At 42.1% G+C, this 25,799-nt stretch overlaps 1 protein-coding gene across 1 annotated transcript in view; it reads left to right on the top strand.

Annotated features, from left to right (window-relative positions):
• The window catches only part of LOC102372858 (cadherin EGF LAG seven-pass G-type receptor 1), a 176,585-nt gene that overhangs the window by 59,630 nt on the left and 91,156 nt on the right, over positions 1 to 25,799 (top strand). Inside the window, exon 5 of the mRNA XM_025193545.1 lies at positions 3,239 to 3,327. Within this exon, the coding sequence (XP_025049330.1) occupies positions 3,239 to 3,327 (89 nt within the window). The remainder of the gene's footprint in view (positions 1 to 3,238; positions 3,328 to 25,799) is intronic.

Here is a 25,799-nt window from a genome sequence, read left to right on the forward strand (position 1 = left end):
AAGCCCAGGTTATGGGGTATGTAGAGGTGGAAGAATTAGAGAGGACAGTCCCAGACACATTATTACCATGTTATACCTCTGCATATATTTTCTAAATAAAATAATCTTGTTATTTTATATTTTTCTTTTCTAAAAAGGATATTATCAGGTTGCATTTATCTCCAATTTGATTTTATTAAAAGAAAATATACAAAACATAAAATCAGTGAAATGGACTCTATCTCCACTGGAGTCTGTGTGCTCCTTAGCCATGAAAATCAGGTCTATAATTTTCACTGGTTAAATCCAGTGCACCTGTGTCTATGTATCCTGATATATTTTAGACGGTTGTGCCCTTTGTATCTAAAGGCTTCTAAGTTTTGCTTCTTCATTATTATCTACAAAACTCAAAAACAGGTTTTAAGGCAGACTTTCTTAATTGATGATTGTTATGAAATAATGCATGATAGCTTGAGTGGGTATTTTTTTTTTGTTTTATTTATTCTATATTTCCTGTCCTTTGCCTGCCTCAACATGATTCAGATTGTTAAGACAACACCTTGAAGATAAATGACATTAGGCTAAATTCTGCTGTTACTTATACTCATGTAAATGTAGAGACTGTTTAAATGGATGAAATAAAGTTTGAATTTGTACTAGTGCAACTGATTGAATTTCCTCTGGATATTTGGAGATGCTCTTTTATTTAAAAGAAGAATGGTTAATGTTTTAGAGTTATGGATGAAAACTAATGTGGTAATGCAAGTTTTGGACATGTTAGCTGTCAAGTTTGCCTGTAGAGTAACATGTCATAACAATGTTAGTAGGTAACAAAACAAAATAATTAAGGATCAATGGAGCTTCATGGAGCGGAGACATGAATTTTTAACATATTTTTGTTTCAGTGAAAGAGATCCCTTTCAGAGGATGTAGATCGGATTCAAAACTAAGCTATATTGTTTAAATAAACAAAGTGTAAAGATCTGGCATTAAGAAATAGTTATGGACACGGAGGATAATAGTGGAGGGTTAGTGGCAAGTAGAGAGGAGAATGTGATCTTTATGTGCAACGTGTGATTGTGTGAGTTTTGTTAACTTATGGGAGGGGAGTCTTTTCTGTGATGTATTATATAGACAGTTATTTTAACGTTCTTTGTTCTTGTCTTTCACTGGAATAGGAACTTTTGTCCAAGTGTTTAAAAGGGTAGGAGGGGAGATCCTATTCAGTCTGCCAGGCACATGTGTACTTTTGCTGTAGATGTTTGTCTTGTTATTACTTTGGAGCAGCACAAGTAGTCACCGTGCTGGTTGTTCTGGTTTGCATACCTGCTTAAAACCTTTTACTTGTTCAAATCCAACATACAGAAAACCCCCTGAATTTTAAATTATGAAAAGTTGCCAAACACATTCTTTAATCACAAGGTTATAAATTATATAAATACACAGAATATTTTTTTAATACTGTGTTTACTATTAGTGTCAGATTTCAGATTCTTAGCTTCATCTAGAAATAATTTCCTGTCATGTACCACTGTGCTTTAGTCAGCATAATACTCCAGAAATCAGTTTTGTGAATGAAAGAAAAAGCAGCAACATTTATATAAACCTTCTCAGTTGGCAGCTTCTTCAGTTTCTCTATTTGTCTTACACATGTGCTGATGTAGAATATAAAGATGTATTACCAAAATCACTTTCATATTTATGTACTCAACATTCCAGTAGAATGTAACAAAATTGAGGGTACTCAGGCTCTCACAGAATCAAACTCTAAATGCTTGCATATTATATTAACATTTGTGTATCCTGCATTATACCTGGGTGTCTTTGGGGGATTGTTTCATAGTTTCATAGTTTCATAGTTTTAGGGTCGGAAGGGACCTAATAGATCTTCTAGCCCGACCCCCCGCCAGGGCGGGAGAATAACAAAAGAACCCAAAAGAAAAAACGGGACTAAAATGAGTCCAGCCAGGTAGGTATCCAGCCTCTTCTTAAAGATCCCCAGGGTAGGGGCCAGCACCACCTCCCTTGGAAGTTGGTTCCAGCTCCTAGCCGCCCTAACTGTGAAGTAGTTTTTTCAGATGTCCAATCTGTACCTCCTCTCCATCAACTTGTGCCCATTACTCCTTGTTATGCCAGTGGGGGCTAGGGGAAACAGCGTCTCCCCCAAACCCTTCTGGTTCCCCCTAGTGAGTTTATAGACGGTCACCAGGTCCCCCCTCAGCCTTCTCTTGTGGAGGCTGAATAGGTTCAGGTCCCGCAGTCTCTCACTGTAGGGTCTGCCCTGTTGTCCCCGGATCATGCGGGTGGCCCTCCTCTGGACCCTCTCCATGTTGTCCACATCCCTCCTGAAATGGGGCGCACAGAACTGGACACAATACTCCAGCTGCGGCCTGACCAGCGTCGCATAGAGGGGGAGGATCACCTCCCTGGCTCTACTCGAGATGCACCTGTGGATGCACGACAAGGTCCGGTTAGCCCTGCCAACCATGACCTCGCATTGTCGGCCCATGTTCATCTTGGAGTCAATAATGACACCAAGATCCCTTTCCGCCTCCGTGCTCTCAAGTAGGGAGTTCCCCATCGTATAAGTGTGCTGCTGGTTCCTACTACCCAAGTGCAGCACCCTGCACTTGTCCGTATTGAAACACATCCTGTTCCTGTTTGCCCACCCCTGTAACCTATCCAGATCCTTCTACAATCTCTCTCTCCCTGCTAGCGTGCTCACCTCCCCCCAGATTTTGGTGTCATCAGCGAATTTAAACAGGTTGCTTTCCACCCCAACATCAAGATCGCTGATGAAGAAATTGAACAGCGCAGGCCCCAGGACCGAGCCCTGGGGGACTCCACTACCCACCTCCCCCCAAGTTGAGTATGATCCATCCACCACCACCCTCTGAGTGCGACCCTTCAGCCAATCTGCAATCCATCTGACTGTGTAGGCATCTATGCCACAGTCGCCTAGTTTATTAATTAGGATGGGGTGAGAGACGGTGTCAAAGGCCTTGCTGAAGTCCAGAAAGACTACATCCACCGCGACACCTGCGTCCATGGCTTTTGTGACCTGATCATAAAAGGCAATCAGGTTGGTCTGACATGATCTCCCCCTAATAAATCCATGCTGACCTATGTGATCTATTGTGTTCAAAGCAGAACTTGTTTTGTATTCATGTTTTGAATGTTGCAGAGTATAATAATAAATGACAGTATGAGATTGAGTATTTTTTTTCATTCTCTTAAAATATTTTAACTAACATTTCAGGGGAGACCTCTACCACAGTTTCACCGTTTGTCCCAGGAGGAGTCAGTGATGGACAGTGGCACTCTGTTCAGGTGCAATACTACAACAAGGTAAGACTGAGCACTTCAGTGATGCTGTCTATAAAACACTAAAGGCAATGAACCAGATTCTTAGTTGGCTTACTCTTAGGATACTTTCAGTAATTCTGATGGAGTGACACCAGTTTACACCAGCTTAGGATCTGGTGTAGTGTACATAGCTAATCTTCATATATTGAAAACTGTTGTATTCTTCCTTGGATGACTGGATATCTGAGGCTAGTACCTTATAGAAGTCTCACTGGTGAGAGACACATTTCCCAGCTGCTTTTTCACTTTTGAGGTTGTTCATATGGCAGGTGGAGGGAGGAGGATGGTTGGTTTTTACTGCCACAGCTTCTTTACCAGTGTATTTTCTCTGTGAGGAACCTCTGTCAAGGTCTTTTGATTGCCTTTTGTTTTATTACCATTTTCTGACAATAATATGAATTACAGTGTTTAAACAGCCAGCACCACATATTGTATATATATTCTATAGACATTTAGAATCATCTCAAAAACTCCATACACTATAAGCAGAATAAATTGGTGTAAACTTTTGTTACTGAAAAGTTTAGTTGTGACATGCGGTAATTTTCAGTAATCTGGAGTGATCCAACTAAATCATTTTTATTAGCTTTGTGAAAAAAATAAAAGTATGAACAATAAGATATAATGGAGAAAAGATTATTCCATGCACTCAACTGCACTTGCAATGACACTAATTAAACAAAGGATGTTGGGACTCCAGTGTGCTCTGCAGGTTTCTTATAAGAAAGGTAAAATGCTATTTGATAACTAGGTAAGAGCCCAAGTTATTTCTGTCAGGTTCTTGAGGTTAAATACCAGCACATCATTTAGATGCAGATTTCAGAGCACCTGTATCCAACAAAATTAAATAATTAATTTAGTTATTGAAAAGTGGGTCTTCTAAGTCTGACATGGTGGCATTATAAAGGATTAAATAAGGAAATAGAGGAGTATTGTTAGCTGCATTAGAAAGGAAAGAAGATACTTATGTAAGAAGATAAATAGAAGATGATAGATTAATGTAACCAGCAGGTTCTTTTTTCCTTCAGTTCTTTGTCCTTTCATCACAATTTGTGAGATATTTTGAGGGAGAGGATTAGAATTTTCATCAGGCTTCTTGATACTGTCTCCTTGCCTAAAGATACTGAATGGAGGAAATAAATTAATTTTCACGTATAGTTTTATTCTTCTATTAATTATGTTCTTTTTTACCACACTATGGAGAAACAAAAGTATAACTTGGTGTATGTGTGGCCCATGGCATGATAAGAATCTTTTTTGTAATCTGTGATACACTGTATTTTCATGTGCTTTTTTCAGTAAATTGCTATACAAAAAATGATAAACACTTCACATCTTTCATGGTGACATTTTCCTCTTCATGGGCCAAAAAGCATATGAAAAGAACATACATCAACTCATGTCTCAGTTGTACGGAGTGATCAGTAGTTTAGAATTTTGAAGTGTGCCAAAAAGATAAGGCACTGAGACAGCTCCAGGATATTCTTTAAAAGGCAAAGAAAGCCTATATAGAGTTTAAAAACAAGCCTTTGCCTCATTTTCAAAATTCATTTTTGTTTAATAAAGTGATAGTACAGCTATTTTGCTGTTCTAACAAATTATTTTGACAGTTTTTAAAACATAAGCAATGTTTAGTTTTTTAGCTCTGACTTTAGGACCTGTCACTCCAAACTGGAATGGAAAAAACCCACTGGAGAATGGCCCTGGATGCTGGATGTTAAGGCACTCCCTCTTCTCTTCCCAACAGTAGGTCAGAGACTCACTGGAAAGGAAGAACCATTCTGCAATGCCAGGGAGAGTTAGTGCACATCTATACATGAAGTTAACTGTGCAGTAGCCTAATTCTACTGTGCAGTACTGTGCAGGGCAGAAACAGTGCTAATAAACCACTGCACAGTAGTATTAGGCTACTGCGCAGTTAGCATCACTAAAAAGCTGTGCACCAGCGCTACTGCACAGTAGCGCCAGTTACTGCGCATTTATTTAGTTCCTGGTTATACAATTACTACACTTAATGTGCAGTAACTATGGTGCATTAATGAATGTGTAGACACACCTCTAGAGTGCTCAGCATGCACCGCGAGGTTCAGTAACTGGCTTTTTAGGCTCCCTTGAGATGCGTCCCTTGCTTAACTATCTTCTTTGGAGGAGATTATTACAGATACTCACTTACGCCTTTCCAATGTCTTTCTGGTTCTTTCTCATTCTGCCTCACAGTTTGCTCCAGGACTTTAGGAGAAAGGGATTCACAGAGGTTTAGCTGTGCTCTTTATTGTTGTATCCTTCCACCTAAATTTCCTGTTCAAAATGCACCTAATCATACTTGAGGCAGATATGAGGTCACAGCCCCACCAACTTTCCCTTTCATTTCATGGCCTTTTTTGCAGTAAGAGAAGTTTTTTCAGGCTGCTACTTCTGGCAGGGCTGATTATATACACATTTATAAGCATGATTAGCGCTTGTGTCTGCACAAAATAAGAGAAATGAGAGCCTTATGCTTGTAAAATAATTCTAAAATATATAATCATATCTGCATTTTTTTTTGTGAACAGGTTATTGGGATTGATCATGCTAGGTCTCTCCTTCGTACATATAAATCATTGGCTTAATGGTAGGATATTTATTCTTGCTAACATTGTTGTGGAGGCTGCGGATAATCATTCCCTTTCTTCAGCCAGCTTCCTGACATAGAAACTCAATGCCCTATTACCATTCATAATTGATATCTCAAATAGGCTTACCAGGCATCAAAACATAGGATTTGATTCATCACTGTATTACTCCAGTGTTATGCAGCATAACTTGGGCTGTAAACAGACATACATTTTAACTGCTTTAAAAGAGAAAGGGTTGTTGCTACTTGGGAGTATGCATCAGTTATTATAAGTGTTAGGTCTGCAAACTCCTGTAGTGGCACAGTAGAGCTAAATTGATGTAATTTTAACCCCCCAAAAAACAGGTTTAAAGCTGCAATGTTTTTGCTGCACTTGCATCACTATAAGAGCAGGCAGACAACTTATATGGGCGTTGTTTGTTATGTCTGCGTGTATATAGCCTCAGGGACTTTGAACTGGCATAGAACTGGAGTAGCCTGGTGATATATTTTGCATTCAGTGGGGCACCACTGCAGTGTTTGGCGCACCACTTTAGCTCTCCCCCAACCTCCTGTCCATCTCCAATTCCTGCCACAGGTGTAGGGAGGAAGAGACTTGGCTCCTCCCAGGGACGAAGGATGGGGCAGAGCAGCTATAAGGGGGGTTGGCGTGGCTCCCCGGGATCTCTCCAGCTTGGTGACAGCCAGACCTGTGCACCTGGTGCAGAGGAGGGGTAATATTCTGACTGCTGGAGAGTGGCACCATGGTGTTACCTGCCATGGCTTAGGTTCTCTCCAGCTGCACCTGTTGCCGCTGAACAGGTGTGAGCATAGGTGCAGCTAGGGGGTGGACTCCTGCTCTACCAGGGGTCAGCAGCATTTTTGGGCAAAGTGCCAAAAAGACCCACAACCTTGATTTGTAAGATGTTGGCATGCCATGGGTGGACAGCAGAGGAGCTGCGAGGGGCCCTATCGTTGTTGTGGCAGTACAGCCTTGGCCCCTTCCACAAGGTGTGTGAGCCAAGCAAAATGCCTTTGTGTGCCATGCTCTGGCATGCATGCCAGGGATTGCCTACCCCTGCCCTGTACTGATTTCAGCATTGCCTATAGCAGGGGTTGTCAACTGGGGGTATGTGTACCCCTGAGAGTACTTGGGAAGGCCATCAGGTGTACATGGTGGCGGCACGGAAAAGCAGGGGTACTTGGGAAGCACCACTGCCACATACTTGTTCAGTGACTGGCTGCTGGGGGACCCCCCAACCTGCTCCATGTCCAGAAGGGGGTAGCACCAGGAGGAGTACCCACCAGAAGGGGTACTCTTCTTAAAAAAAGGTTGAAAAACGCTGGCCTATAGCATGGACTCCCTGGTGGCTGCCAGTCTGCTGCCTGCGACTCATGCTCTGCTCATCACCTCCCTCCTGGATGTGCTACTGCCTGTACCCCAGCTGCAGCAGCTGTTGGTATCCACACCTGCCCCCACATCGCAGCTTCAACGTGGGGAGCCAAAGCTGTGGCACATAATGCCACTACTACTGCTGTTCTGTGGGGGTCAGCATGGTATTTCCTCTCACTCCTATCTTGCTCTGCCCGGAGTACAAAACCCACAAGATCTGAGTGAGGGAGAAAAGGTCAGTGGGGACACATGGGGGGAAGGGGCAGCACCCTGTTTTCTCATTCATTTCCCCTCTCTCTCCTGTGGGGCATCCCAGGGAGGCTTAGTCTGGGGTTCTGCCCAGGCCTGGGACAAGGAGCTCAGAGCCCCCTTCAGCAGGCTGCTTTCCCCTATCAGCAAAGAGCAGCACAGCTTGGACCTCCCTTTTCAAAATCCTAGATTCGTCCATGGAAACTGTTACCTTCTTATTCTGGTAAATCAAGTTTTCACATTTTCAGCAATTAATTAAAAAGTCAGCAAGGGTGGGCTGTGGGAACCACATACAAATGTCAGTAATGTGCTGTAATATCTAGAAAATAATGCAAACTGTGGCAAATGCCCTCAGCATTTTCCAGCACACACAGAGTGAATGACAGTGCAGCATGCTCCCAGGCAGCTACTCTTGCCAGTTGGTGATGGTGGCAAGATAGAGCTATCGCCCTCTTGTCTGCCCCCCTTCAGTTTCTCTTATGTAACTGAGAAAAAGTTTTAGTCATTTGCTTCTGCTGCTGTTTAATTCTAAGGCAGTTCTTTGGCAGGCTTATGTTTGAACAGAGTTTGAATGATAAATCCCTCTGAGGATTTTGCTAAGACAGAGATAATGTAGAGATTTGAGTTATGCCAAGGTAAATGGGACGTTCTGTCTAAACTTGATATAACTTAGACATGTTTAAATAACAGAGTGTCTAAAACATATGGCTTCCCTTCAATTACACATAGCGCAGCTTTAAAGGGGAAGAGGATGACACCATACTCTCTGTTCCTAGTACAGTATTCATACTTCAGCCTTGTACCATTTACAAGCTTCCATGTTTTCTCCATCCACACTTCTGGAGCTTTCATCTAGCATCTCATCACCTAGCATCTTAACTGTTGTGCAGTTTCCTATTATCTGGCTTCTCTGCTGCCCACATCCCCCCCTGCAGCTGCAGCTGCAGCCTAGAACACAGCTGCTCCTGGTAAGATGGTCTTTGCCTGTCATTTTCACCAGAAGTTTTTCCTTATTGCATCACTCCTCTGACTCCTCTTCACTGAGTCATTCAAGTTTCTTTTCCTAGTATTTTAAGAGTCATGCCAGCTTTGTCCTGCCCTACTAATTTGCCCTTGTCTATTGCTGAATTCTCTCCCCTGTCTGCTTTGCTAACAATGACTGCTTCCAACTGCTACGTACTTCTCTTGCAAGCCTATTTGCTCTTTCTTCAATGCTAGTTCTTGCACAGGAAGCTTGCTGCCTGAGCTGCTCCATATATCCTATACTTTGTCCTCTTTCAAACCTCTCCTCCCACCTGTGCCAGGCTGCCTGTGAGAAACATTGAACTGATAATAGCTAACTAGATGACTAGTGGGGACTTCTGTTATCTACAGAATGCTTGTATCTATATCCTATAATTTAAAAAAAACATTTAAAACTGTTTATTGTAAATCTGCCCCATCTGCTTATTTTCCTTCCATTTCCCCTGTGTCCCACAAGCACTGCCACCCTCACCCATAATTTGTCAACCTTTCAAACAGTTACCTCCAGGCCTTCCTGCACCCCCATCATTAACCTTCCTGAATTGATGCCTAACGTCCCAACCACTCCGTTCTGAGAGTCCTTCTAAAACTCACTCTACAGCCCATAAGGATCTCAAGGCGAAGACAGAAGTGCAGCTTCCTGGTCTAACTCATGGTGCTTTACAAAAAGCAATATGAGTTAGACTAATTCATCCAACCCAGCAGACATTAGCTGTTGGGTCAGGAAGGTTGGGGGTCAAGCTCCAATTTGGAGCTGATCCAGGGAGAGAGGCTGCATCTCTGAAGCTTCTTCCCCTAGTTCCACTTCTGGCCCCCTTGCTGTCTCAGGATGGAAGGGGGACAAGGCAGGGGAGGGAGGTCCATTCTGGGGTTGCTCCACATCAGTGGGGAGGGGAGGCTCCAATCCACCCCCCTTATCCTTCAGTGCTGGCTGAGCAACCCCCAAAACAAGCTCCCTCCTCTCCCTTCCCTTCCCCACTTTCTAAAAACAGTGCTGGGAGCAGGGCTGGGCTGCATCAGCAGGTAATCAACATTTATAATGTAAGCAATGAGCAGAAAATTGGATCTGATATGTTATTCAGCTAAACAATTTATGCACTTATCCAATATGAGAATAATTGGAGTACACTGCATTTCCAAATTTCTTTACATGAGAAAAAAATGGTAATTTGTCTATCACTGAAGCTTTCTCCTTTCTGCAAGAATTGATGGTATTTATGCCAAAGTTAAACTGAATGTGCATTTTAATTGGCATTGCCAAAGCTAATTTTGGAATAAAATTAATACATAAAATAGCTTTTCCTTTCTCACCCATTATATACAAGTTATTCTTTTTTATGACTGATGCTTTCTTCTCCCAATGGCTACTCTGTACATTGCAGTATCGGACCCTTAATAAGGTGATGCGTAAATCAGATGGCTAATTGGGCAATAGACTGATTTTCTGTAGCAATGTCATAGGCAAAGCAACAAGGAGACGTGATAATGGCATGACAGGGCAGTCATGTGGCTCAGAAAGGGTGTGCAGATTGGTATCAAGACGGGCTCCAGTACGTGGGGAGAGTACTACTTCACCAGGCTGCAGACTATTTTAACTTTGTAGGGTGTTTGCATTTTATGCAAACTATCCAACAGATCTTATCTGCAAAGCACTAGCTTTAAACAAAGTTCAAGTGGGCTTTGACATTTGTAATGTAGGGAGTGACATTTTGTTAAGCGTTGCTGAAATTTAGATTCCATGAATGGCTGACTGGGGAGTGTATAGGCTCTTATAGGGGGTTCAAAATTGCCTGGTAGTCCGTTGCAACTCCCAGCTGTTCTGAAACATGCCACTAGTGTTGATAGCTTTGAAATTTGTTAAGATTTAAGTTTGCAGCTAAACCAAGATGTTAATCTTTGATAAATGTATACTGGATCCCCAAATTTTAATTTTTTTTAACAAGTTCAGAAATGGTTTGCTTAATAAGATTATTGGAAATCTTGATTAATCTTGGAAATCTTCTTTTGTGTTTGTTCTGTCATTAACTTGATTAAGATCATGTTACTGAAAAACTCTCTCTCCATCAGTTTCTTCACAACTTAGTGCACATAGATACTTCAAATACCTGGGCAAAACATCAGTCCTTACCCCTTAAAATACACAAGATTCTCCATACTGTTTGGACAAGAGGTCCATCTAGCCCCGTATCATGTCTCCAACAGTGACAAGCATGGATGCTTTTGAGTCGGGGCATCAAGCATATGGCTTATGGCCTGCATACAGCCCACAGGGCTCCTGGAGGGGTCAGAAATTCAGAGGTGGAGTGAGCAAGGATGGGACCCACTACTGAAATCTGGGGTATGGAGCCATGGTGGGAATGTATGTGGGTAGCAGATGAGGACAGGCAAGTGACAGCTGCATTGACTCCTGCAGCTCTCTGATGCTGCTTGCCCTGCCTCCAGACCCAAAGGCCACATGTTACCCCACAGTCTGAATCCATCCCCAAGGAGCTCTGTGGTCTGGCTCTGGCTTGTGGGGCTGGGTGAGTTGGACATCCCTGCTTTACAAAAACAGTGTAAGACATGGAGCAGGTATAGAGTGGTTTATCCCGTTATACCCCTCCAGTCATCGGCAAGAGGTTAAATCCAACTTTTGCATAGTATACTTATTTATCTGAAAATAGTAATGTGCAGCCAGTTACATTGTTCAGATCATATAGTGGTAGCAATGTAGATAGCCAAAGCTTAAAGAGACAAAGCTCACCCTTTTTTGTGTTTGTTCTGTCATCTGCTCCTTTATGCAATATTATTCTTAACATTAGGTGCATGTTAGTCATTGATAACTTTGACATCACTCTTTTACAAAACATGGGTCAGGTTAAACGAAAAGGTAAACACATTCTAAGATGTAGTGTGTATTGTAACCCTTCCCAATTCCTCCTCAATCCCTCTGACCACTGGGCAAGGGAATTCAACTTCATACTTGTGCAATTTACAGCGGTGTTCATTAGAAAATAAAAGAGCACCTCTTACCAGTTCTCTTGTTCAGTGTTTTGTTACAGACACTATCATGCATATTTATGAGAAAAGAACACATTAGCAAAGATGACTTTTATCAAAGGAGAGGAAGGAGTGATGCTTTATTTAAAATGCACACAATATCAAGTGATTTTTTTTCTCCCCTGGTATCTCTTACCAAATGTTTTGGTTTTAATTGAAATGCCTATAGTACATAAGCAGATATCTAAGTGGGAGTAGTGATGATTCTGAGTCAAATTTCCTGGAGAGCCAACACCATGGGAATGAACTAGAAGCGAAGAGCCAGCAAAGGTCAACCAGGGGTATTTTACAGCCATACTCTAGTTTCGGGTATAAATTTAGAGTCTTGTCAGCCACATGTCAGTTCATCTGCTAGCTATGCAGTAATAGATATTTACTAACTGTTTTGAGAGTACATTTTGAGATATTTACTAACTTTCTTGAAATTGCATCTTTTTAATTTCTTACTCAGTTGGCGAATATATGTAAAACATTTGTTATCTGAAGCATCCTGATCCTGCAGCCATTATTGCTGGAAGTTGTGTAGTTGAGTTTAAAGGTGACTGGCAGTGTAAGAAAAAACATTATTTAAAAATGTTTTATGCCATTGTTTTCATTTTTCTCTGAAGTAAAGAAGGTCTTAAAGTTTTGTTTGTTTGGTTTGCATATTTCTACAAGATGAACTCAGGTCTTGCTTGCTTGGTATCTGGAAGAATATTTGGGCATCAATTTAAGTGGTAGAATTATGATCTTGTAGAGAGACAAAGCATGTGAAACTCAGTTAATTGTGAAAGGTGATGTGTTTGCTTATCAGAGCTGAATGAAAAACAACTCCAAGAGATTTCAACACCTATTTAGACAACTGGTAAAGTAATTGTTTCCATCGTGGATGACAGAGAAGTTTTTTAGAGAACCAGTACCTACCTTATACAGATGAGTACATAGGCACTTGACTCTCTTGCCTGGTAGTTTTATGACACACACAGGACACCCTCACTATTTTGTTTAAAACATCAGTAAACTTTTGTGTTCCCAGGACAGCGTCCCTAACAGGGTTTATCAAAATGTACCACACTTTAAGTCTGAGCTGACCAGTGTGTTACCAAATATTTCTTTGGATTGGGTATCTTCTAGTTTTGTATAACTCTTCAAGTTTTCCTATCAGTAATTTCAATTCAGTTTGTAGAGTAGTCAGCCAAGGCAAACAAATGAATTTACAGATGAGAGAAGAGAGAGTCCCTGTTTTTGTGCATTTGTTTTTTGCTGAATGTGCCCCTACCAAATCTTCCTCACAACAGACATGGTGCCAAAATGTGCCTCACTTTACCAAAATTTACATTGTTAAAAGTATAAGAATTATTTATTTATTTTGGATGGAAAATGAAAGAAATGGGAAGATTCAGCCCCAGTAAACTAAAGGCTGGTGAAAAACAGAGATTGCAATCCATCAGAATCCATAGAGCAGACACAGTAATGGGCAGTAGCAGTGCCAGGTTCCCCCACTGCTTTACTAATACACCTCAACCCTAACTGAAGAGAGTAAACTGTAAGCATTCAGTCCTTAGGCCCCACTGAGTCTACCAACATGAGTGGCAGTGTGGTAGCTGTAGTGATGTTGATATATGCCTGTTAGGAATGAGACCAAAACTACCAGGACTTCTGATGGTAACACCTTTCTGTAATAATAATGTCAAGTAAAAAATCCACAATTTGTTGCACAGGCAAGGCCACAACTAATCACAGGCTACATTTGTCTTAGGAAGTTTTAATAAGCCAGATAATGGTTTATGTTTTTCACTTGTTGAAAACTTCAAAGAACTTTCCCAGTCTTTTAGTGTGGATGCAGTTTTGTTCAGAATTCAAGTTATGTCATCAAATTTATGTTAGTGCTTTTCCTGACTCATCACCTAAGGGTATAATTCATCATTTGGCAGAAGATAAAAATGTTTTAAGTATAGACATGTTCCTTAATTATAGAGGGCTCATACACACATAGTTATATGGCTTTACCAATGTGTTTATATGTTTATGCTGTCAGGGCTGCTTAAAAATGTTTCTGCCTGCTAGGCAGCGTCCTTTTTGGACAATTTCACCTGCAGGCCAGGAATCCTGCACAGGGTAGAAAAACTTGAAGACTACCTGGACAGTGTGCACACAGTGCATATTATGGTAATTCTGTTGAGCCACAGGATGACTTGAGCAGCTCTGCAAATGAGTCATGGAATGACTCACAAGAGTAATGATAGCAAGATCAGGCTGCATGCCTGTGAGAAACTGTTCAGTCTTCCACTAATGGTTAAGGATACATTCACTGCAACTGCTCAGAGCTCAAGAAGTGCAAAAGCAACAGGTGTAAATGCTTCAGAAGAAATCTGGAATGTAATAGTTACTTGAGCCTCCAGGCTTCCAGTAAGAAGGTATTTAAGACAAACACCACACTGTTTGCAGTAATTGGGTCAAGGGTATCCTCTTACATTTACAGCGTGTAATAAGATGCCGTTCTTTTATCCCTTTATTTAATTCATTGAATTTCTTTAGGTAGCTGAGAGAGTGCCTAGTCCTTATTTTCAGATATTTGACCGTCTAATGAATGGCTGAAGTAAATCTTAATTGAACAACTAGTCTTTCATAGTAGTTGCAATTTATGAGGGTGCTACTGTTGTCAGTCCCCAGTGGTGTATAAGCATGGTGTTGTCATTAGTAAGAGCATCAGTTCTGTGCTTAAAACATGTTTTGACCGACTTCAGACACAGGCATCATTCTTGTCGGGCTGGCCTCTGAGTCTTTGTGCTGATATCATTTTGCTTAATCAGTTGACCCCAGAACTATAATGTATCTGTCTCTGCACTCCAGTGTTCAGGTATACTTGATCTTCTTCCTGCCAACTTGAGTGTAAGGTAACAGCCCATAATGGGAAGGAGGCAGAGATTATTCCTTCTTTTTCCTAGAAAATAAGATGGGGCTTGCTGGAAAGGGGAGGATCTCTATTTGGGTTCCTTAGCACATACATATGAAGATGGAGAAGTGAGTAGCAGGTTGGGAAGGAGCCCCTGAGGAAAGAAGTGCTCTTTGGCTCTTCCTAGCCCTGGGACAAAATAGGTAGATGGTTCCCAGAGCAGAGGACTTTTGCTCTTTGGCCCAAGGGATTAGCCAATATCTGGGGATTTACCTGGTTGTTTTCAGTGACAAGAAGTTAATGACGAGTTGGATATTTCTGCGGCACCACTATGCATAAGGCCGCTTACCATTTACTCTAGGTCTGTCTGTGACTATATTTATGCTAGAAGATGACAGTCAAGCATAATATTTCTTCCCAGTGGCTAAATTTTCAAATTCAATACCTGCTGTACTTGGAAAAATATCTTACATTTTATTTTAATAGGAGCTCCCTTTCTCATTAAAGTCAACTGCACAAAAATTTCCATTGTAATACAAACAGGCCCCCTATGTGTTCATACTGGCCGTATCAGAGTCTTTTAACACTGTACTGTCTATGCATAAAATCCTATTCCATCCTTTAATAAATTATGTTTGAAACCATTAGAATCAATTTGATGAATTATCTCATAGGCCACAATTGTTCTTAATTTAGATGTCATCAGTGACAGGTAATTTATGTCACTTCTATAAATTTTTATGCTGGGAATGACACCAAACTGTTGTTTCAGTTACGGTATGATGCCAGCAGGACATCTAATTCTGAGTCCTAGTTCCCAAATGAGCCAAGTTATCATTATGTATTACCCAGAAGCCTGCAGAGGGTATTTGACAGAGGCCATCTGTGCCACGAGGCTGTATCCTTGAAGACATTGTACCACTGGTAAAGGAGTACAACTCCTTGTCTGGTGAACTCCCAGAGAGTTTACTGCATTACAGCTAGTTTGACCAGACACGCTCTAGAACTCCCAGTATGGGCCCTGTCGCCACCCTGGACAGCTCCTGAGCCCCTTGAAGTCTGTAGGCAACCAACTGCAGAGGACCTGAAATTAAGGCCATTTCCAGCCCCAGCAGTCTGGGGAAGGCTGACCTGGTGTTTACCACAGAGCCCTTTAACCCACACTCGGGGCTCCAAGGAGGAGGAACAGACCAGGGACTGGGAGGAAGAGGCAGAGGAATCAGCATCATCTAATCCAGGTGAGGATTCAGTTCACTATTACTGTTATGGTTATGGAGGGGAATGATACAAGGGGCCCACTGGTGTCTGCAAAGATAGTGTCTATAGTGGGAGATTTCTACTGGAGAGCCAGGTTGCAACCAGTTGTAGCAGTTAAACAAGCACACTAATGGGGGTGGGAACCTCTATTTCCACCCTGGTGGGCACAGTGCAGTTCAGCTACTGCCATGTCTGTCTTTGCTAGGTGTGAGAAACTACCATCGTCCTTTGACATAGGCTGCTTGTAGATGTTAAAAAAAAAATTTTTAAATGACATGCTTTACCAGAAGAAGCAGCACATTACTTTGACCTAGCTCTGTAGCATCTATATAGATCGAGTGCTTCAGCAGGGCTTTTTGGCACTTTTATTTAAAGCTGAGTCAATCGGCTACTGGATAAAAGTACCAATAAAGCCCCACTAAAGCACCTGATTTATACACATGTTGGGCGAGCCAGATTCAGCTAATGTACTACCCTTTCTGGGCATGTGCCGGGCTTGGTACAGGAGTGCATTGAGTTTAAAGTAAAGCGCCATTTGGTGGCAGGGGGGAGGGTTTTAATGTCTGCAAGCAGCCATACATTACCACCTTCTGCCTCTACCAGACAAAAGGTTAGCTTCAGCTAATGGTACATCTACTGTTCATGGTGGTGGGGTGGGAAGGTAACTGTCAAGCCCATGTATCATCCATGCTTTCTTTCCATCTCCAGCATCCAGTAATGGTGCTTCTGTGTTCCCTGCTCTGCATGACTATCACCATCACAATGATCATATGCTGTATTTTCCTACATGCCTCCTGCATCCACATGAAATCTAAAGTGCAGGCATAGGTACCTACTGTCATATGACAAAAAGTAAATTGAAAGGCACATTAGTTTCATGGCTTCTTTTGCATCCTCAGAAACCTATTTAGGTTGGCTTGAATTTTACGCTAGCCCTGTGGAACGATGTAAGAGACATTCCAGATGGTCTTTTTTATTTCTATGCAGTCCCCACTTCCCACACTTTGTATTGTAGCTAACTATTCCCCACCAGACATAGATTTCCATCTTAATCAGGATGGAAACCTGTATAACCACAAAGCACCTCAGGGTGTAAGTTGATGGTTTTCCTACAGACAATATTTCTTCCTGGAATAACTGTTCTCTTTTTGATGGAGGAATCTCAAGGCAAGTTTATATCTTGCAGTGCCACCAGACTTGTAGCACAGCTGTAAATAAAAACATATGAATCTCACTAATATTATCCTGGCACCCCAAGCCTACTCCAGCCATGTACATACACGCATGCACAGTGACTCACAATTTGATGGTGCTTTTGCTTAAGAGAAATAAAACTTTTAAAGCTGTCAGTAATAAAAGAATCCTAGAGTTTAGCAGCTGCAAAACAGAGAGTTTGGTTATAGAAAGGAGCACAACCTTGAAGTAAAAGTGGCAATTATTACCCTGCTATGACACAGGAAGTTAAAAGGAAGATATATTTCCTTTTTTTTACCCTGGACAGAAATGTTATATACTGTTTCATTGCTTCACAGGCTTACCTGCACAAATACCTTCCAGCCTCCCATTCAAGAAAGCCACTATCAACAGGCACCAGCATCCAGATTCAGGGAAGCAGAAAGAAGAGGGCTCTGGAGGGCATGTTGGCAGAATTTCACAGCAGGTGATGTGACTGCCTCACTGATGCTGGGTCAGGGACAGCCATCTCAGCCTGCAGTGAAGAGAGAGGAGTGTGCAGTAGCTGAGCGCACACCACTCATGGCAGAGCCACATGGCAGAAAGAACATCAATGGCATGAGGAGAAGTATCTGCAGTAAATGGCTTTGTTTGAACACCTGGGAATTATGGCCATAGGTGCCAGAACAACCAGGTTCAAGTTCATGTTCATCCCTATCCCATAGCCATGAACTCGCACATCCCTAATACCATGAACTGCAAACAGCAGCCTGTGTGTGAGAGTTATCCATTCCCTAGAAAGAAATGCCCATGGTCAGGTTTGCACTCATCACTCCCTCTCTGAGCCAGGACAGTGGAGTGACAAGTATCCTCACCACAGGACATTGCTATTGGTACATGTTATGCCTCCTTAGGGCACTGTTTTTAAACCAGTGGGTTGCTACCATTGCTCACTGTTGCTCTGCTTCATGCTTAAAGCAGTTGCTGTACTGATGGTGTTATTTACTTCGAATAAATTCTTTTTTTGGTCAGTCTCTTTGTTTTGGTGAGAGATTTTACTACAGTAGAGAGTAGGATGGATTCTTATCAACTCAATTTTATTTCTACATCACTATTATAATAAACACACTTTCAAATAAGTCTTTCCTTTTTAGGAGCACTGATGCAGAGCCCACCACTCTACCCTGGGGCATCAGGAGCTTTGTGGCAAAGAAAGGATTGAGGTCCTGGACTCGGAGCTTGTGGCCTCAAACCAACTGCTTCCACCACTAGGATCAGGGTAGGGAAAAGCCATGGCTCCCTCTCAGTGCTCATGGCTGTTCACCAGAATATGGGAAGTACTATACTATAATTGCTGGGTGAGCACCACATCCTTCCTGGTGTCTAGAAAGGCAAAAAGTTTTCTTGGCATAAATAAACTGAGGAAGGAGCAGCTCAGAGTAATGCAGTGCTCAGAACCAAGACATGTGCTCACCAAAAGTGGACCCCTCCCTTGAATCAGTATTGGGGCAGCATGCATGAGGTGTGCATGGCTTGAGTTTGCCTACTCTGCAGTGTGGCTGCTCTCGTCTAAGGTGGGCTAGCCCATGTGGAGCACCTCAGCTAACACTGCAGAGAAGATGAACCCTTAGCTTCACCCTTGTACAATTCCTGTATTTTCTTTATTTATTAACTCCATTTTGACTCCCAACATGGTCACTGTGCTCTGTTCTACTGTTCCCCTCTGTGGCTACTAACTATCATTCATCTTTGCCTTCATTTACTCAGAGCTCTTTGTTAGTTTTCTGAACCATGCAAAGGTGTGTTTAAGGAGATGAAGACCCAGAATGGCAAAATGCTTCCAGAAGGGCTGGGAGAAAATGCTCAGATACGCCCTTTTAAAAGTCACATTGGCCTTTATGCTCAGTTGTGGCATAGAGGGACAGGGGCTTGATCACAACCCTGATTAACCCAACTACCTCTTGGGGGAATGTGAAACACCTGTACTCTTACTGCTGTCTCTTGGACTCCAGGAGCACCGGTATTCCAGCTCTCTGCTGTGCATAAGACCCAATATTTCTAGCTTGCATCTACCACCCAAAGGCAACCAGAATCTGGCCTTTATTCTAAGCTCATGTACAAGTATAAATGGAACGAGCAGACTCCTAAAAACTGACAGTTGTGCTAATCAGTGTTAGAGAAATTAATGTTGTGCTTGTTTTGAATAGGATTGAATGAAATACAGCTACACCACAGCAGAGGGACAGATGCTTACTGCAGAACACAAGTGCCACCATGCTAGCTGTCTCTGGAGCTGACAGATAGGCTATCACGTTTCCTTCTGCAAACACAGACCTAATCTGATGATACCAAATTCACCTGTTATGGAAACATAATTGTACTATAATAAGGAATGACAGTTGACCCCACCTTACCTACCCACTTACTATTCCATTGTTATTTTTGAAAAAACAAAGCAAGCTGTCCAATAATATTTTATTTAAACTTGGATTGCGAACTATATGTTAGTTTCAAAAGTCAGTCTTTTTCTGACTGACTTTATGATATTCTGTCTTTCAAAGTGGCTTTCATGCTTATACAGACTGCTGGGTTGTCAGCCTTGCAGCATGCAGCTCCTATGTAACTAATAAGTAATCAGGAGCATCCAGTATAGAAACCACCTCAGCCTGGACTACAGTAACCCCATCCCTGAGCAAAAGTTTGTTTTTATGCTCACTTGGCTTTGGGTTTGCCAACAAAGTTGTTTGTTCGAGGGATAATCTATGGCAGGGGTGGCCAACCTGCAGCTCTGGAGCCACATGCAGCTCTTCAGAAGTTAATATGCGTCTCCTTGAACCTTTGCACAAGCACATGGTGACCAGATACCATTTGGAAGCTGGTCACTGTGTGCTTGTCCAAAGATTCAAGGAGATGCATATTGACTTTTGAAGAGCCACAGGTTGGCCAACCCTGATCTTTGGCATAGGAACATATCCATAAAGAACTGAGCAGCCATCACCCAGTGTACTTAAGCCACCTAACAACTTTTGGATGTGGGCAATAATCAGCCACTGAATTTAAAGGATACATTGTGTCCTGAGACTATCCAGATCTCTCTGCTTGTCGGTTTAACATTTGGAAAGTGACTGATAATAATATTCTCACACAGCAATTCAGTCATAGGATCTGTGTCAGCCTGTGTACTGGGGAGAGATATGATTGATTTTACATCTTTGAAATGTTAGAATCCTGTCATAAAACACAGATCTTAATAGAAATCAACTCATTAGTTGACATGATCCAGCATAAACATTTATAGAAGTAACATAAATTACCTGTCACTGATGACATCTAAATAAAGACAATTGTGACCTGTGAGATAATTCATCAAATTGATTCTAATGGTTTCAAAAGTCATTTATTAAAGGATGGAATAGGATTTTATGCGTAGACAATACAGTGTTAAAAGACTCTGATAAGGCCAGTATGAACAGATAGGGGGCCTGTTTGTATTACAATAGAATTTTTTGTGCAGTTGACTTTAATGAGAAAAGATGCTCCTATTAAAATAAAATGTAAGATATTTTTCCAAGTACAGCAGGCATTGAATTTGAAAATTTACCCCTCACTGAATGATTTACTCAAACACTGAGAAAAAACGTCGTTTCCTTCCAAAATCTAACCTGATCAGAAAAATCCATCAAAACATGAAGACGAAATAGCAGAGGCCAGCTGCTTGCAGGTTTTCAAACAGGAACACATGGAGCAAGGGAAGCAGGAACAGCTCCCTCTCCATATTGTTGCTTGGCCTATCCATAGAAAGGTCACAGTTACTAACTTATTTTCTCACATACAATATCCCCCCCCAAATAACACACATACCTTGTTTTTGGAAGGCAGAATGTAGGGATATTTTTTTTCCAGAGTTATGAATGACTGTGTATTATGGGGTAAGTCCTCTTGGGAACAGTGTCCAGGAAATGTAGCATCCCAGGAGACAATCTGTATGAGAGAGCAGTGTGACTGGAAGTTCCTACTACCTGCTGTCTCACCCAGACTTTCTCCTGGGATGCTACACCTTCTGGACACCCTGCATAATACATGCACGCCAATTCTTAGGGGCTGATATTGGTGGGAAATGTGCATGTTTTATGTGAGGAAAATATGGTATCCCTGTGCTTGAGTGCATTCAAGTGCAGCTCTTTCACTGGACAGGGAAGCAGGGAAAATGCAAAGCCATAGACCCACTCCTTTCTCTTCCCTGTATTTTCTCTCCCACTCTTCCCCTTATGCACACTGGCTCATGGGATAAGCTTCCCTCACTAAGAAAAATGCAGGTTTTCAGTCTTCCTGGATGCATCTACATGTGCAAATGGTCTGGGAGCAGTTTACTCTTGAGAAAAGTACTCAAGCAAACTCTCCCAGGCACATGTCTACACATGTGGGGATACAAGAGAAGATTTGCTGCTACTAGCAGCAGACTGTTCCTACTCCCTGTGGTCCTGGAACTGGCCCCTGCAGCAGCCAGGGGGAACTAGCCTAGGAAAGAGCTGTCTCCTGGAGCAGGCTGGGACATTGCTCCCTGCCCCCAAGAACTGCCTGTTGCTGGGCAGGGACAATGTCCCTCTGCCCCAGCAGCAGGGAGCTTGCAGCCCCTGCCCCATGATTGTGAGGCTGGGGATCCTTATGTCCCAGTGCCAGCTCCGTGGTCATGGGGCCAGCAATGGGAGATCCTTATGTCCCAGCCTGAGTTCCACGGTCACAAGACCTGGGCTGGGAGATACTTCTTTCATGGCACCAGGTCTACAACTGCAGAACTGGTGCTGGCAGAGAAGGATTTCCCATCCTGGGCCTCATGTTAATGTAGCTGGGGCAGGCAGAAAAAGATTTCCCAGCCCCTGCTCCTCAATTGCGATCAAGAAGCAGGGTCTGGGAGCTCCCTGCTGCCAGGGCAAAAGGCTCTGGTGGTAGGTAGCAGGGAGCAAGTAGTTCCTGGGAGCAGGGAGCAATCTCCGGTCCCCTGCTGCCCGGCTGACTAGGAGCACATTTGCTTCCGGTCAGGCGTGTAAACGTGTACTACTGCGCAGTTACTAATCATGAATAAATTTGCTACTTGCATTTGCAGGTAGCAGATTTACTCACAATTAGAGCCCAATACTGTGCAGTAAGCATCTGCACATGCAGACGTGGATGCTTACTGTGCGTTAATTAGTTCTACTCCGCAGTATAGTATCTCATGTAGATGCACCCCTTGAGTGCTCCAAGCAGGGAGGACTGAAGTTCCCAACTCCTTTTCATGCTTGCCTGAGGCTAAAGTAGCCTAATAAAGGACAGTAGTGAGTAGATACCAAGTAACTCTACTGAAACCTGAATTCTACTGGCTGCAGGTGAGATCTGAATCAGACTTGCTGTGTCCTTCAGCCATGCACGTCAGCACAGACCTGATCTTGTGATGCAGAATTATTTCACTATGGGCAAAAGCTAACTAACAATATCAGGCAACATATTTTTGGAGAAAGAGACTGTAAAAATTGAAATGGTGTGCAGATAGAAACCCTGAAGCTGTTTTTTTTTCAAATTTAGAGAATTTCCCCACTTGTAAATCCAGGTTTCCAGACAGGTAAAGGCATAGCCTTCAAGGTCTCTATTCAGGGTATGCAGCAGGAAGGATTGTGTTCTGCTCTAATACATTTCCATCATATAGTATTTCCATCCAAAGCAAAACAGATGTTTCAACCAACTTTAATCATTGTGATTTTGAATAACTGCATTCCTGGGGTTATTATTGCTTTATCTCTGCTCTCATTGTTAATAGTTAATAACTGATAGAATATATTAGTGAACTGTTCAGGTCAGCTGCAATGCAGCAGGCTGGCTGATAATGAAGAAAATCAGCTTCCTATGAAGCACTTAAAGAGTTCTTAGCAAGAGCACCAGTTTGTACTGAATGGGCACGTTGAGACGAGTGCATGCATGCAGTATGCAGCAGCACAGACCCAGGTGCTGGCCCCAGCCTCCCCTACCCCACCCAGGGCAATGTGCCATGTTCCAGAGTGCCTGTGCATGCATGCTCCCCAGGGACAAGTAGCAGCGGCACTTGTGCTGCTGCTGTTTGTCCCCAGGAAAACGCACGTCCCTGCTCATGAAGATGTGCCCAATGACTTTTCCTCTACAAAGCTGCTTTGGAATCAAGATTTTTCTTATGGTTTTATAAGGAGACTTACGAGATACAAAGAACAATTTTTTACTAAGTTTGAACCCTTAATTTATAATTCTGTAAAGGACCTCATCCAAGGATATTTGCATAAAAGGAGGACCTTCATTTCACATAGAAACATGTAGGGAGCTCTTCAATTCCGTACAACCCAAATGCAACTCAAGTGATGCAGCTAAAAAGCTGCTTTTCATGCACAGTGCATTTACAAGAGTTCTGCAGGTGGCCTGCCTGTTAAATGTACTCTCACACTCAAGTAGGAAAAATGTTTGTCTTAGTTAATGAAGTGCTATCCAGTGAGTTAGGCTTATTTGAGCTTCAGGGGAGCACCTTCCAAGAGCAGAAGTTACTGCATCGGGAGATAGTTATGCATTTTTGAGGAAGTTTGTACTACTGAAGAGTCCAATTTTTAATGTATGATGAACATATAATTCACAGATCTGTCTTACAAATCAGAAGAGTTTGTTGCTGTACATTAATCAGGCATCTGTATTATTTATCTGATGGCACTAACTTGCGTTGTCTTTTTTTTAAAATCTGGAACCGTTAAAATTACAATACTGCAAAGGAAAGTAAGGGAAATAGATTTTCCATTGTTGAACGTTTCAGCAAATCACAAAAAACTTTGCTCCTAAGTCAAAACTTAGTAGTAGTCAAATGCATCATGTGCTGCTCCTGTCTGAATATGTCATATACTGTTTCCTGCCCACTCAGAAAATTATTTTTTACCATACTCAGGAGACATGCAAGCAATATTTATCTCTCTCTTTCGTACTAACTTTCTGATAGTTAAGCCAGCCTAACTTTTCTTTAAGCCAATTTAACAATCATAGCATACACATGTATGTGGAGCAGAGTCAGCTTAATGCAATGCAAGATAAGGAGTCGCATTAGTTAAGCTGATTTAGCTCACCAGATGGTTGCCATTATGGGTGTCTTTACATGTGCTCTGGGGGGTGAGGGGACTTTAATTAGAGTGGCTCTGAAAGCCACTCTAATTAAAGTCTAGCCACACAAGTACACACATGTATTCAACATCCCGTGCTTCAAAATGGCAGTGGGGGTGCTTTAACTGAAACGCATCAAATGAGCTTTAGTTAAAGCACCCCCACTGCCATTTTGAAGCACGGGAATGCTGGATACACAAAATGAAGAGGCTGCTGATGTGTACTAATTAGTACGTTCCAGCAGACTCAATTAACTGAGTCTGCTTTGACGTACTGTACTTACAGCTCAACAGAGCAGCGTGCCTGCATGTCTACAGGCACACCATGTTAAGGAGCTGTATGTGTGTATGCTCCACCATGGCTTAACTTAAATTAGTTTAGTTAAGTTGGCTTAGTTAAATTGCCTTATTTTAAATTGGCTTAGTATGTGTGTACACATCCTTAGTCTACAAGGTACAGCAAAATCCAGTCCACAGAAATTGGTACAGACAAAGAAGGATAGGTTTCAGATTAGAAATAAGCTGCAAGCTTTTAACAGTGAAAGTACTTGAAATAACTTCCCTATGGTCATGGTAGGTTCTCTATTGCTTGATGTCTTTGAATCAAGTCTGGATGTCCCTTTATAAGAGCTCTGCTCTAGCTCAGCAGGGTTTCATCCAGGAATGTTCTAGTGATTTTCTATGACTTATTATGCAGGTGATTGATTAAATTACTTTAATAATCCCTTTCGGCCTTAAAAATTGGCAAATCTGTGAGGGAAAGAAGATTTGTGAAAAAAGCAACTCAGCTTCAGGCTCCAAAATTCTGCTTCGTGGATGCATGCATCTTCCCAGCCTGTTATGGACAAGAGAACAGGATAGAATGGTGCCATAGGGACAGTTTTTTTCCCACATGGAGCATCCACATGGGAAGTGTCCCCTCTGTGTCAGGGTTTGCAGGAGACAATACAAACCTTAAGTTTTGCTAAAGCAAATTACAGTCAATAAGCATTTCTTCTGGTAAGGATTGAGTGAAAACAGAGAGAGGAAGCCAGATTTGTCTCTAGAGTGAGGACGTGACCTCACTGGATGTAAATATAAAATAAGTTGTGTCTAGTTTTGTGTATCAGCAAGTGAATATCTAAAGCAGTGAAAGCCATCATGGAGAACATATGTGAGGGATGAAAGGGATGATTTTCTTACTTTGCTGACTATTCTTTCCCATTAACCTGGGTATAAACATTTTTCTTACAAACATCACACAGCATGCTTGGCAGCAGTTGGAAATATAGGTCCCTTCATGTTACAATACATTCTACCAAGTGTTATGTAGGTGAAAAAAACAGTCCTATCATTTTTAGATTTGCTGCTAGTTTTGTTTCTAAGCAGATGTCTCATTTCTGCTGTTGTAAGCACAATTTTTTTCAGTATTCCACTTCAATGGGAGGGAAAACATTGAGCATAGCACATTGTATCTAGCTAAGTCCTTTAAATGGCACCTCAGGAATTTGTTCTAAACCCTTTGAAGTACATTCTTATCTATATTCAATCACCCAGTGTAACAGGGGGCCTTCCCAGGACTGGTTAAGTTGGCCTGCTCACCTGTTTCTGGGCTAACTGCCCACCTCTCTTTCCTGCCATACCTTGATGAAAAATGATTAAGATACTACCCAGGTGGGAGGCTGCCCATTTCCTGCCCCAATGCCAGGGGGCATTATCTACAGCTCTGAAACC

The sequence above is a fragment of the Alligator sinensis genome, unplaced genomic scaffold, assembly GCF_000455745.1.
Source record: "Alligator sinensis unplaced genomic scaffold, ASM45574v1 scaffold1061_1, whole genome shotgun sequence".
NCBI lineage: Eukaryota > Metazoa > Chordata > Crocodylia > Alligatoridae > Alligator > Alligator sinensis.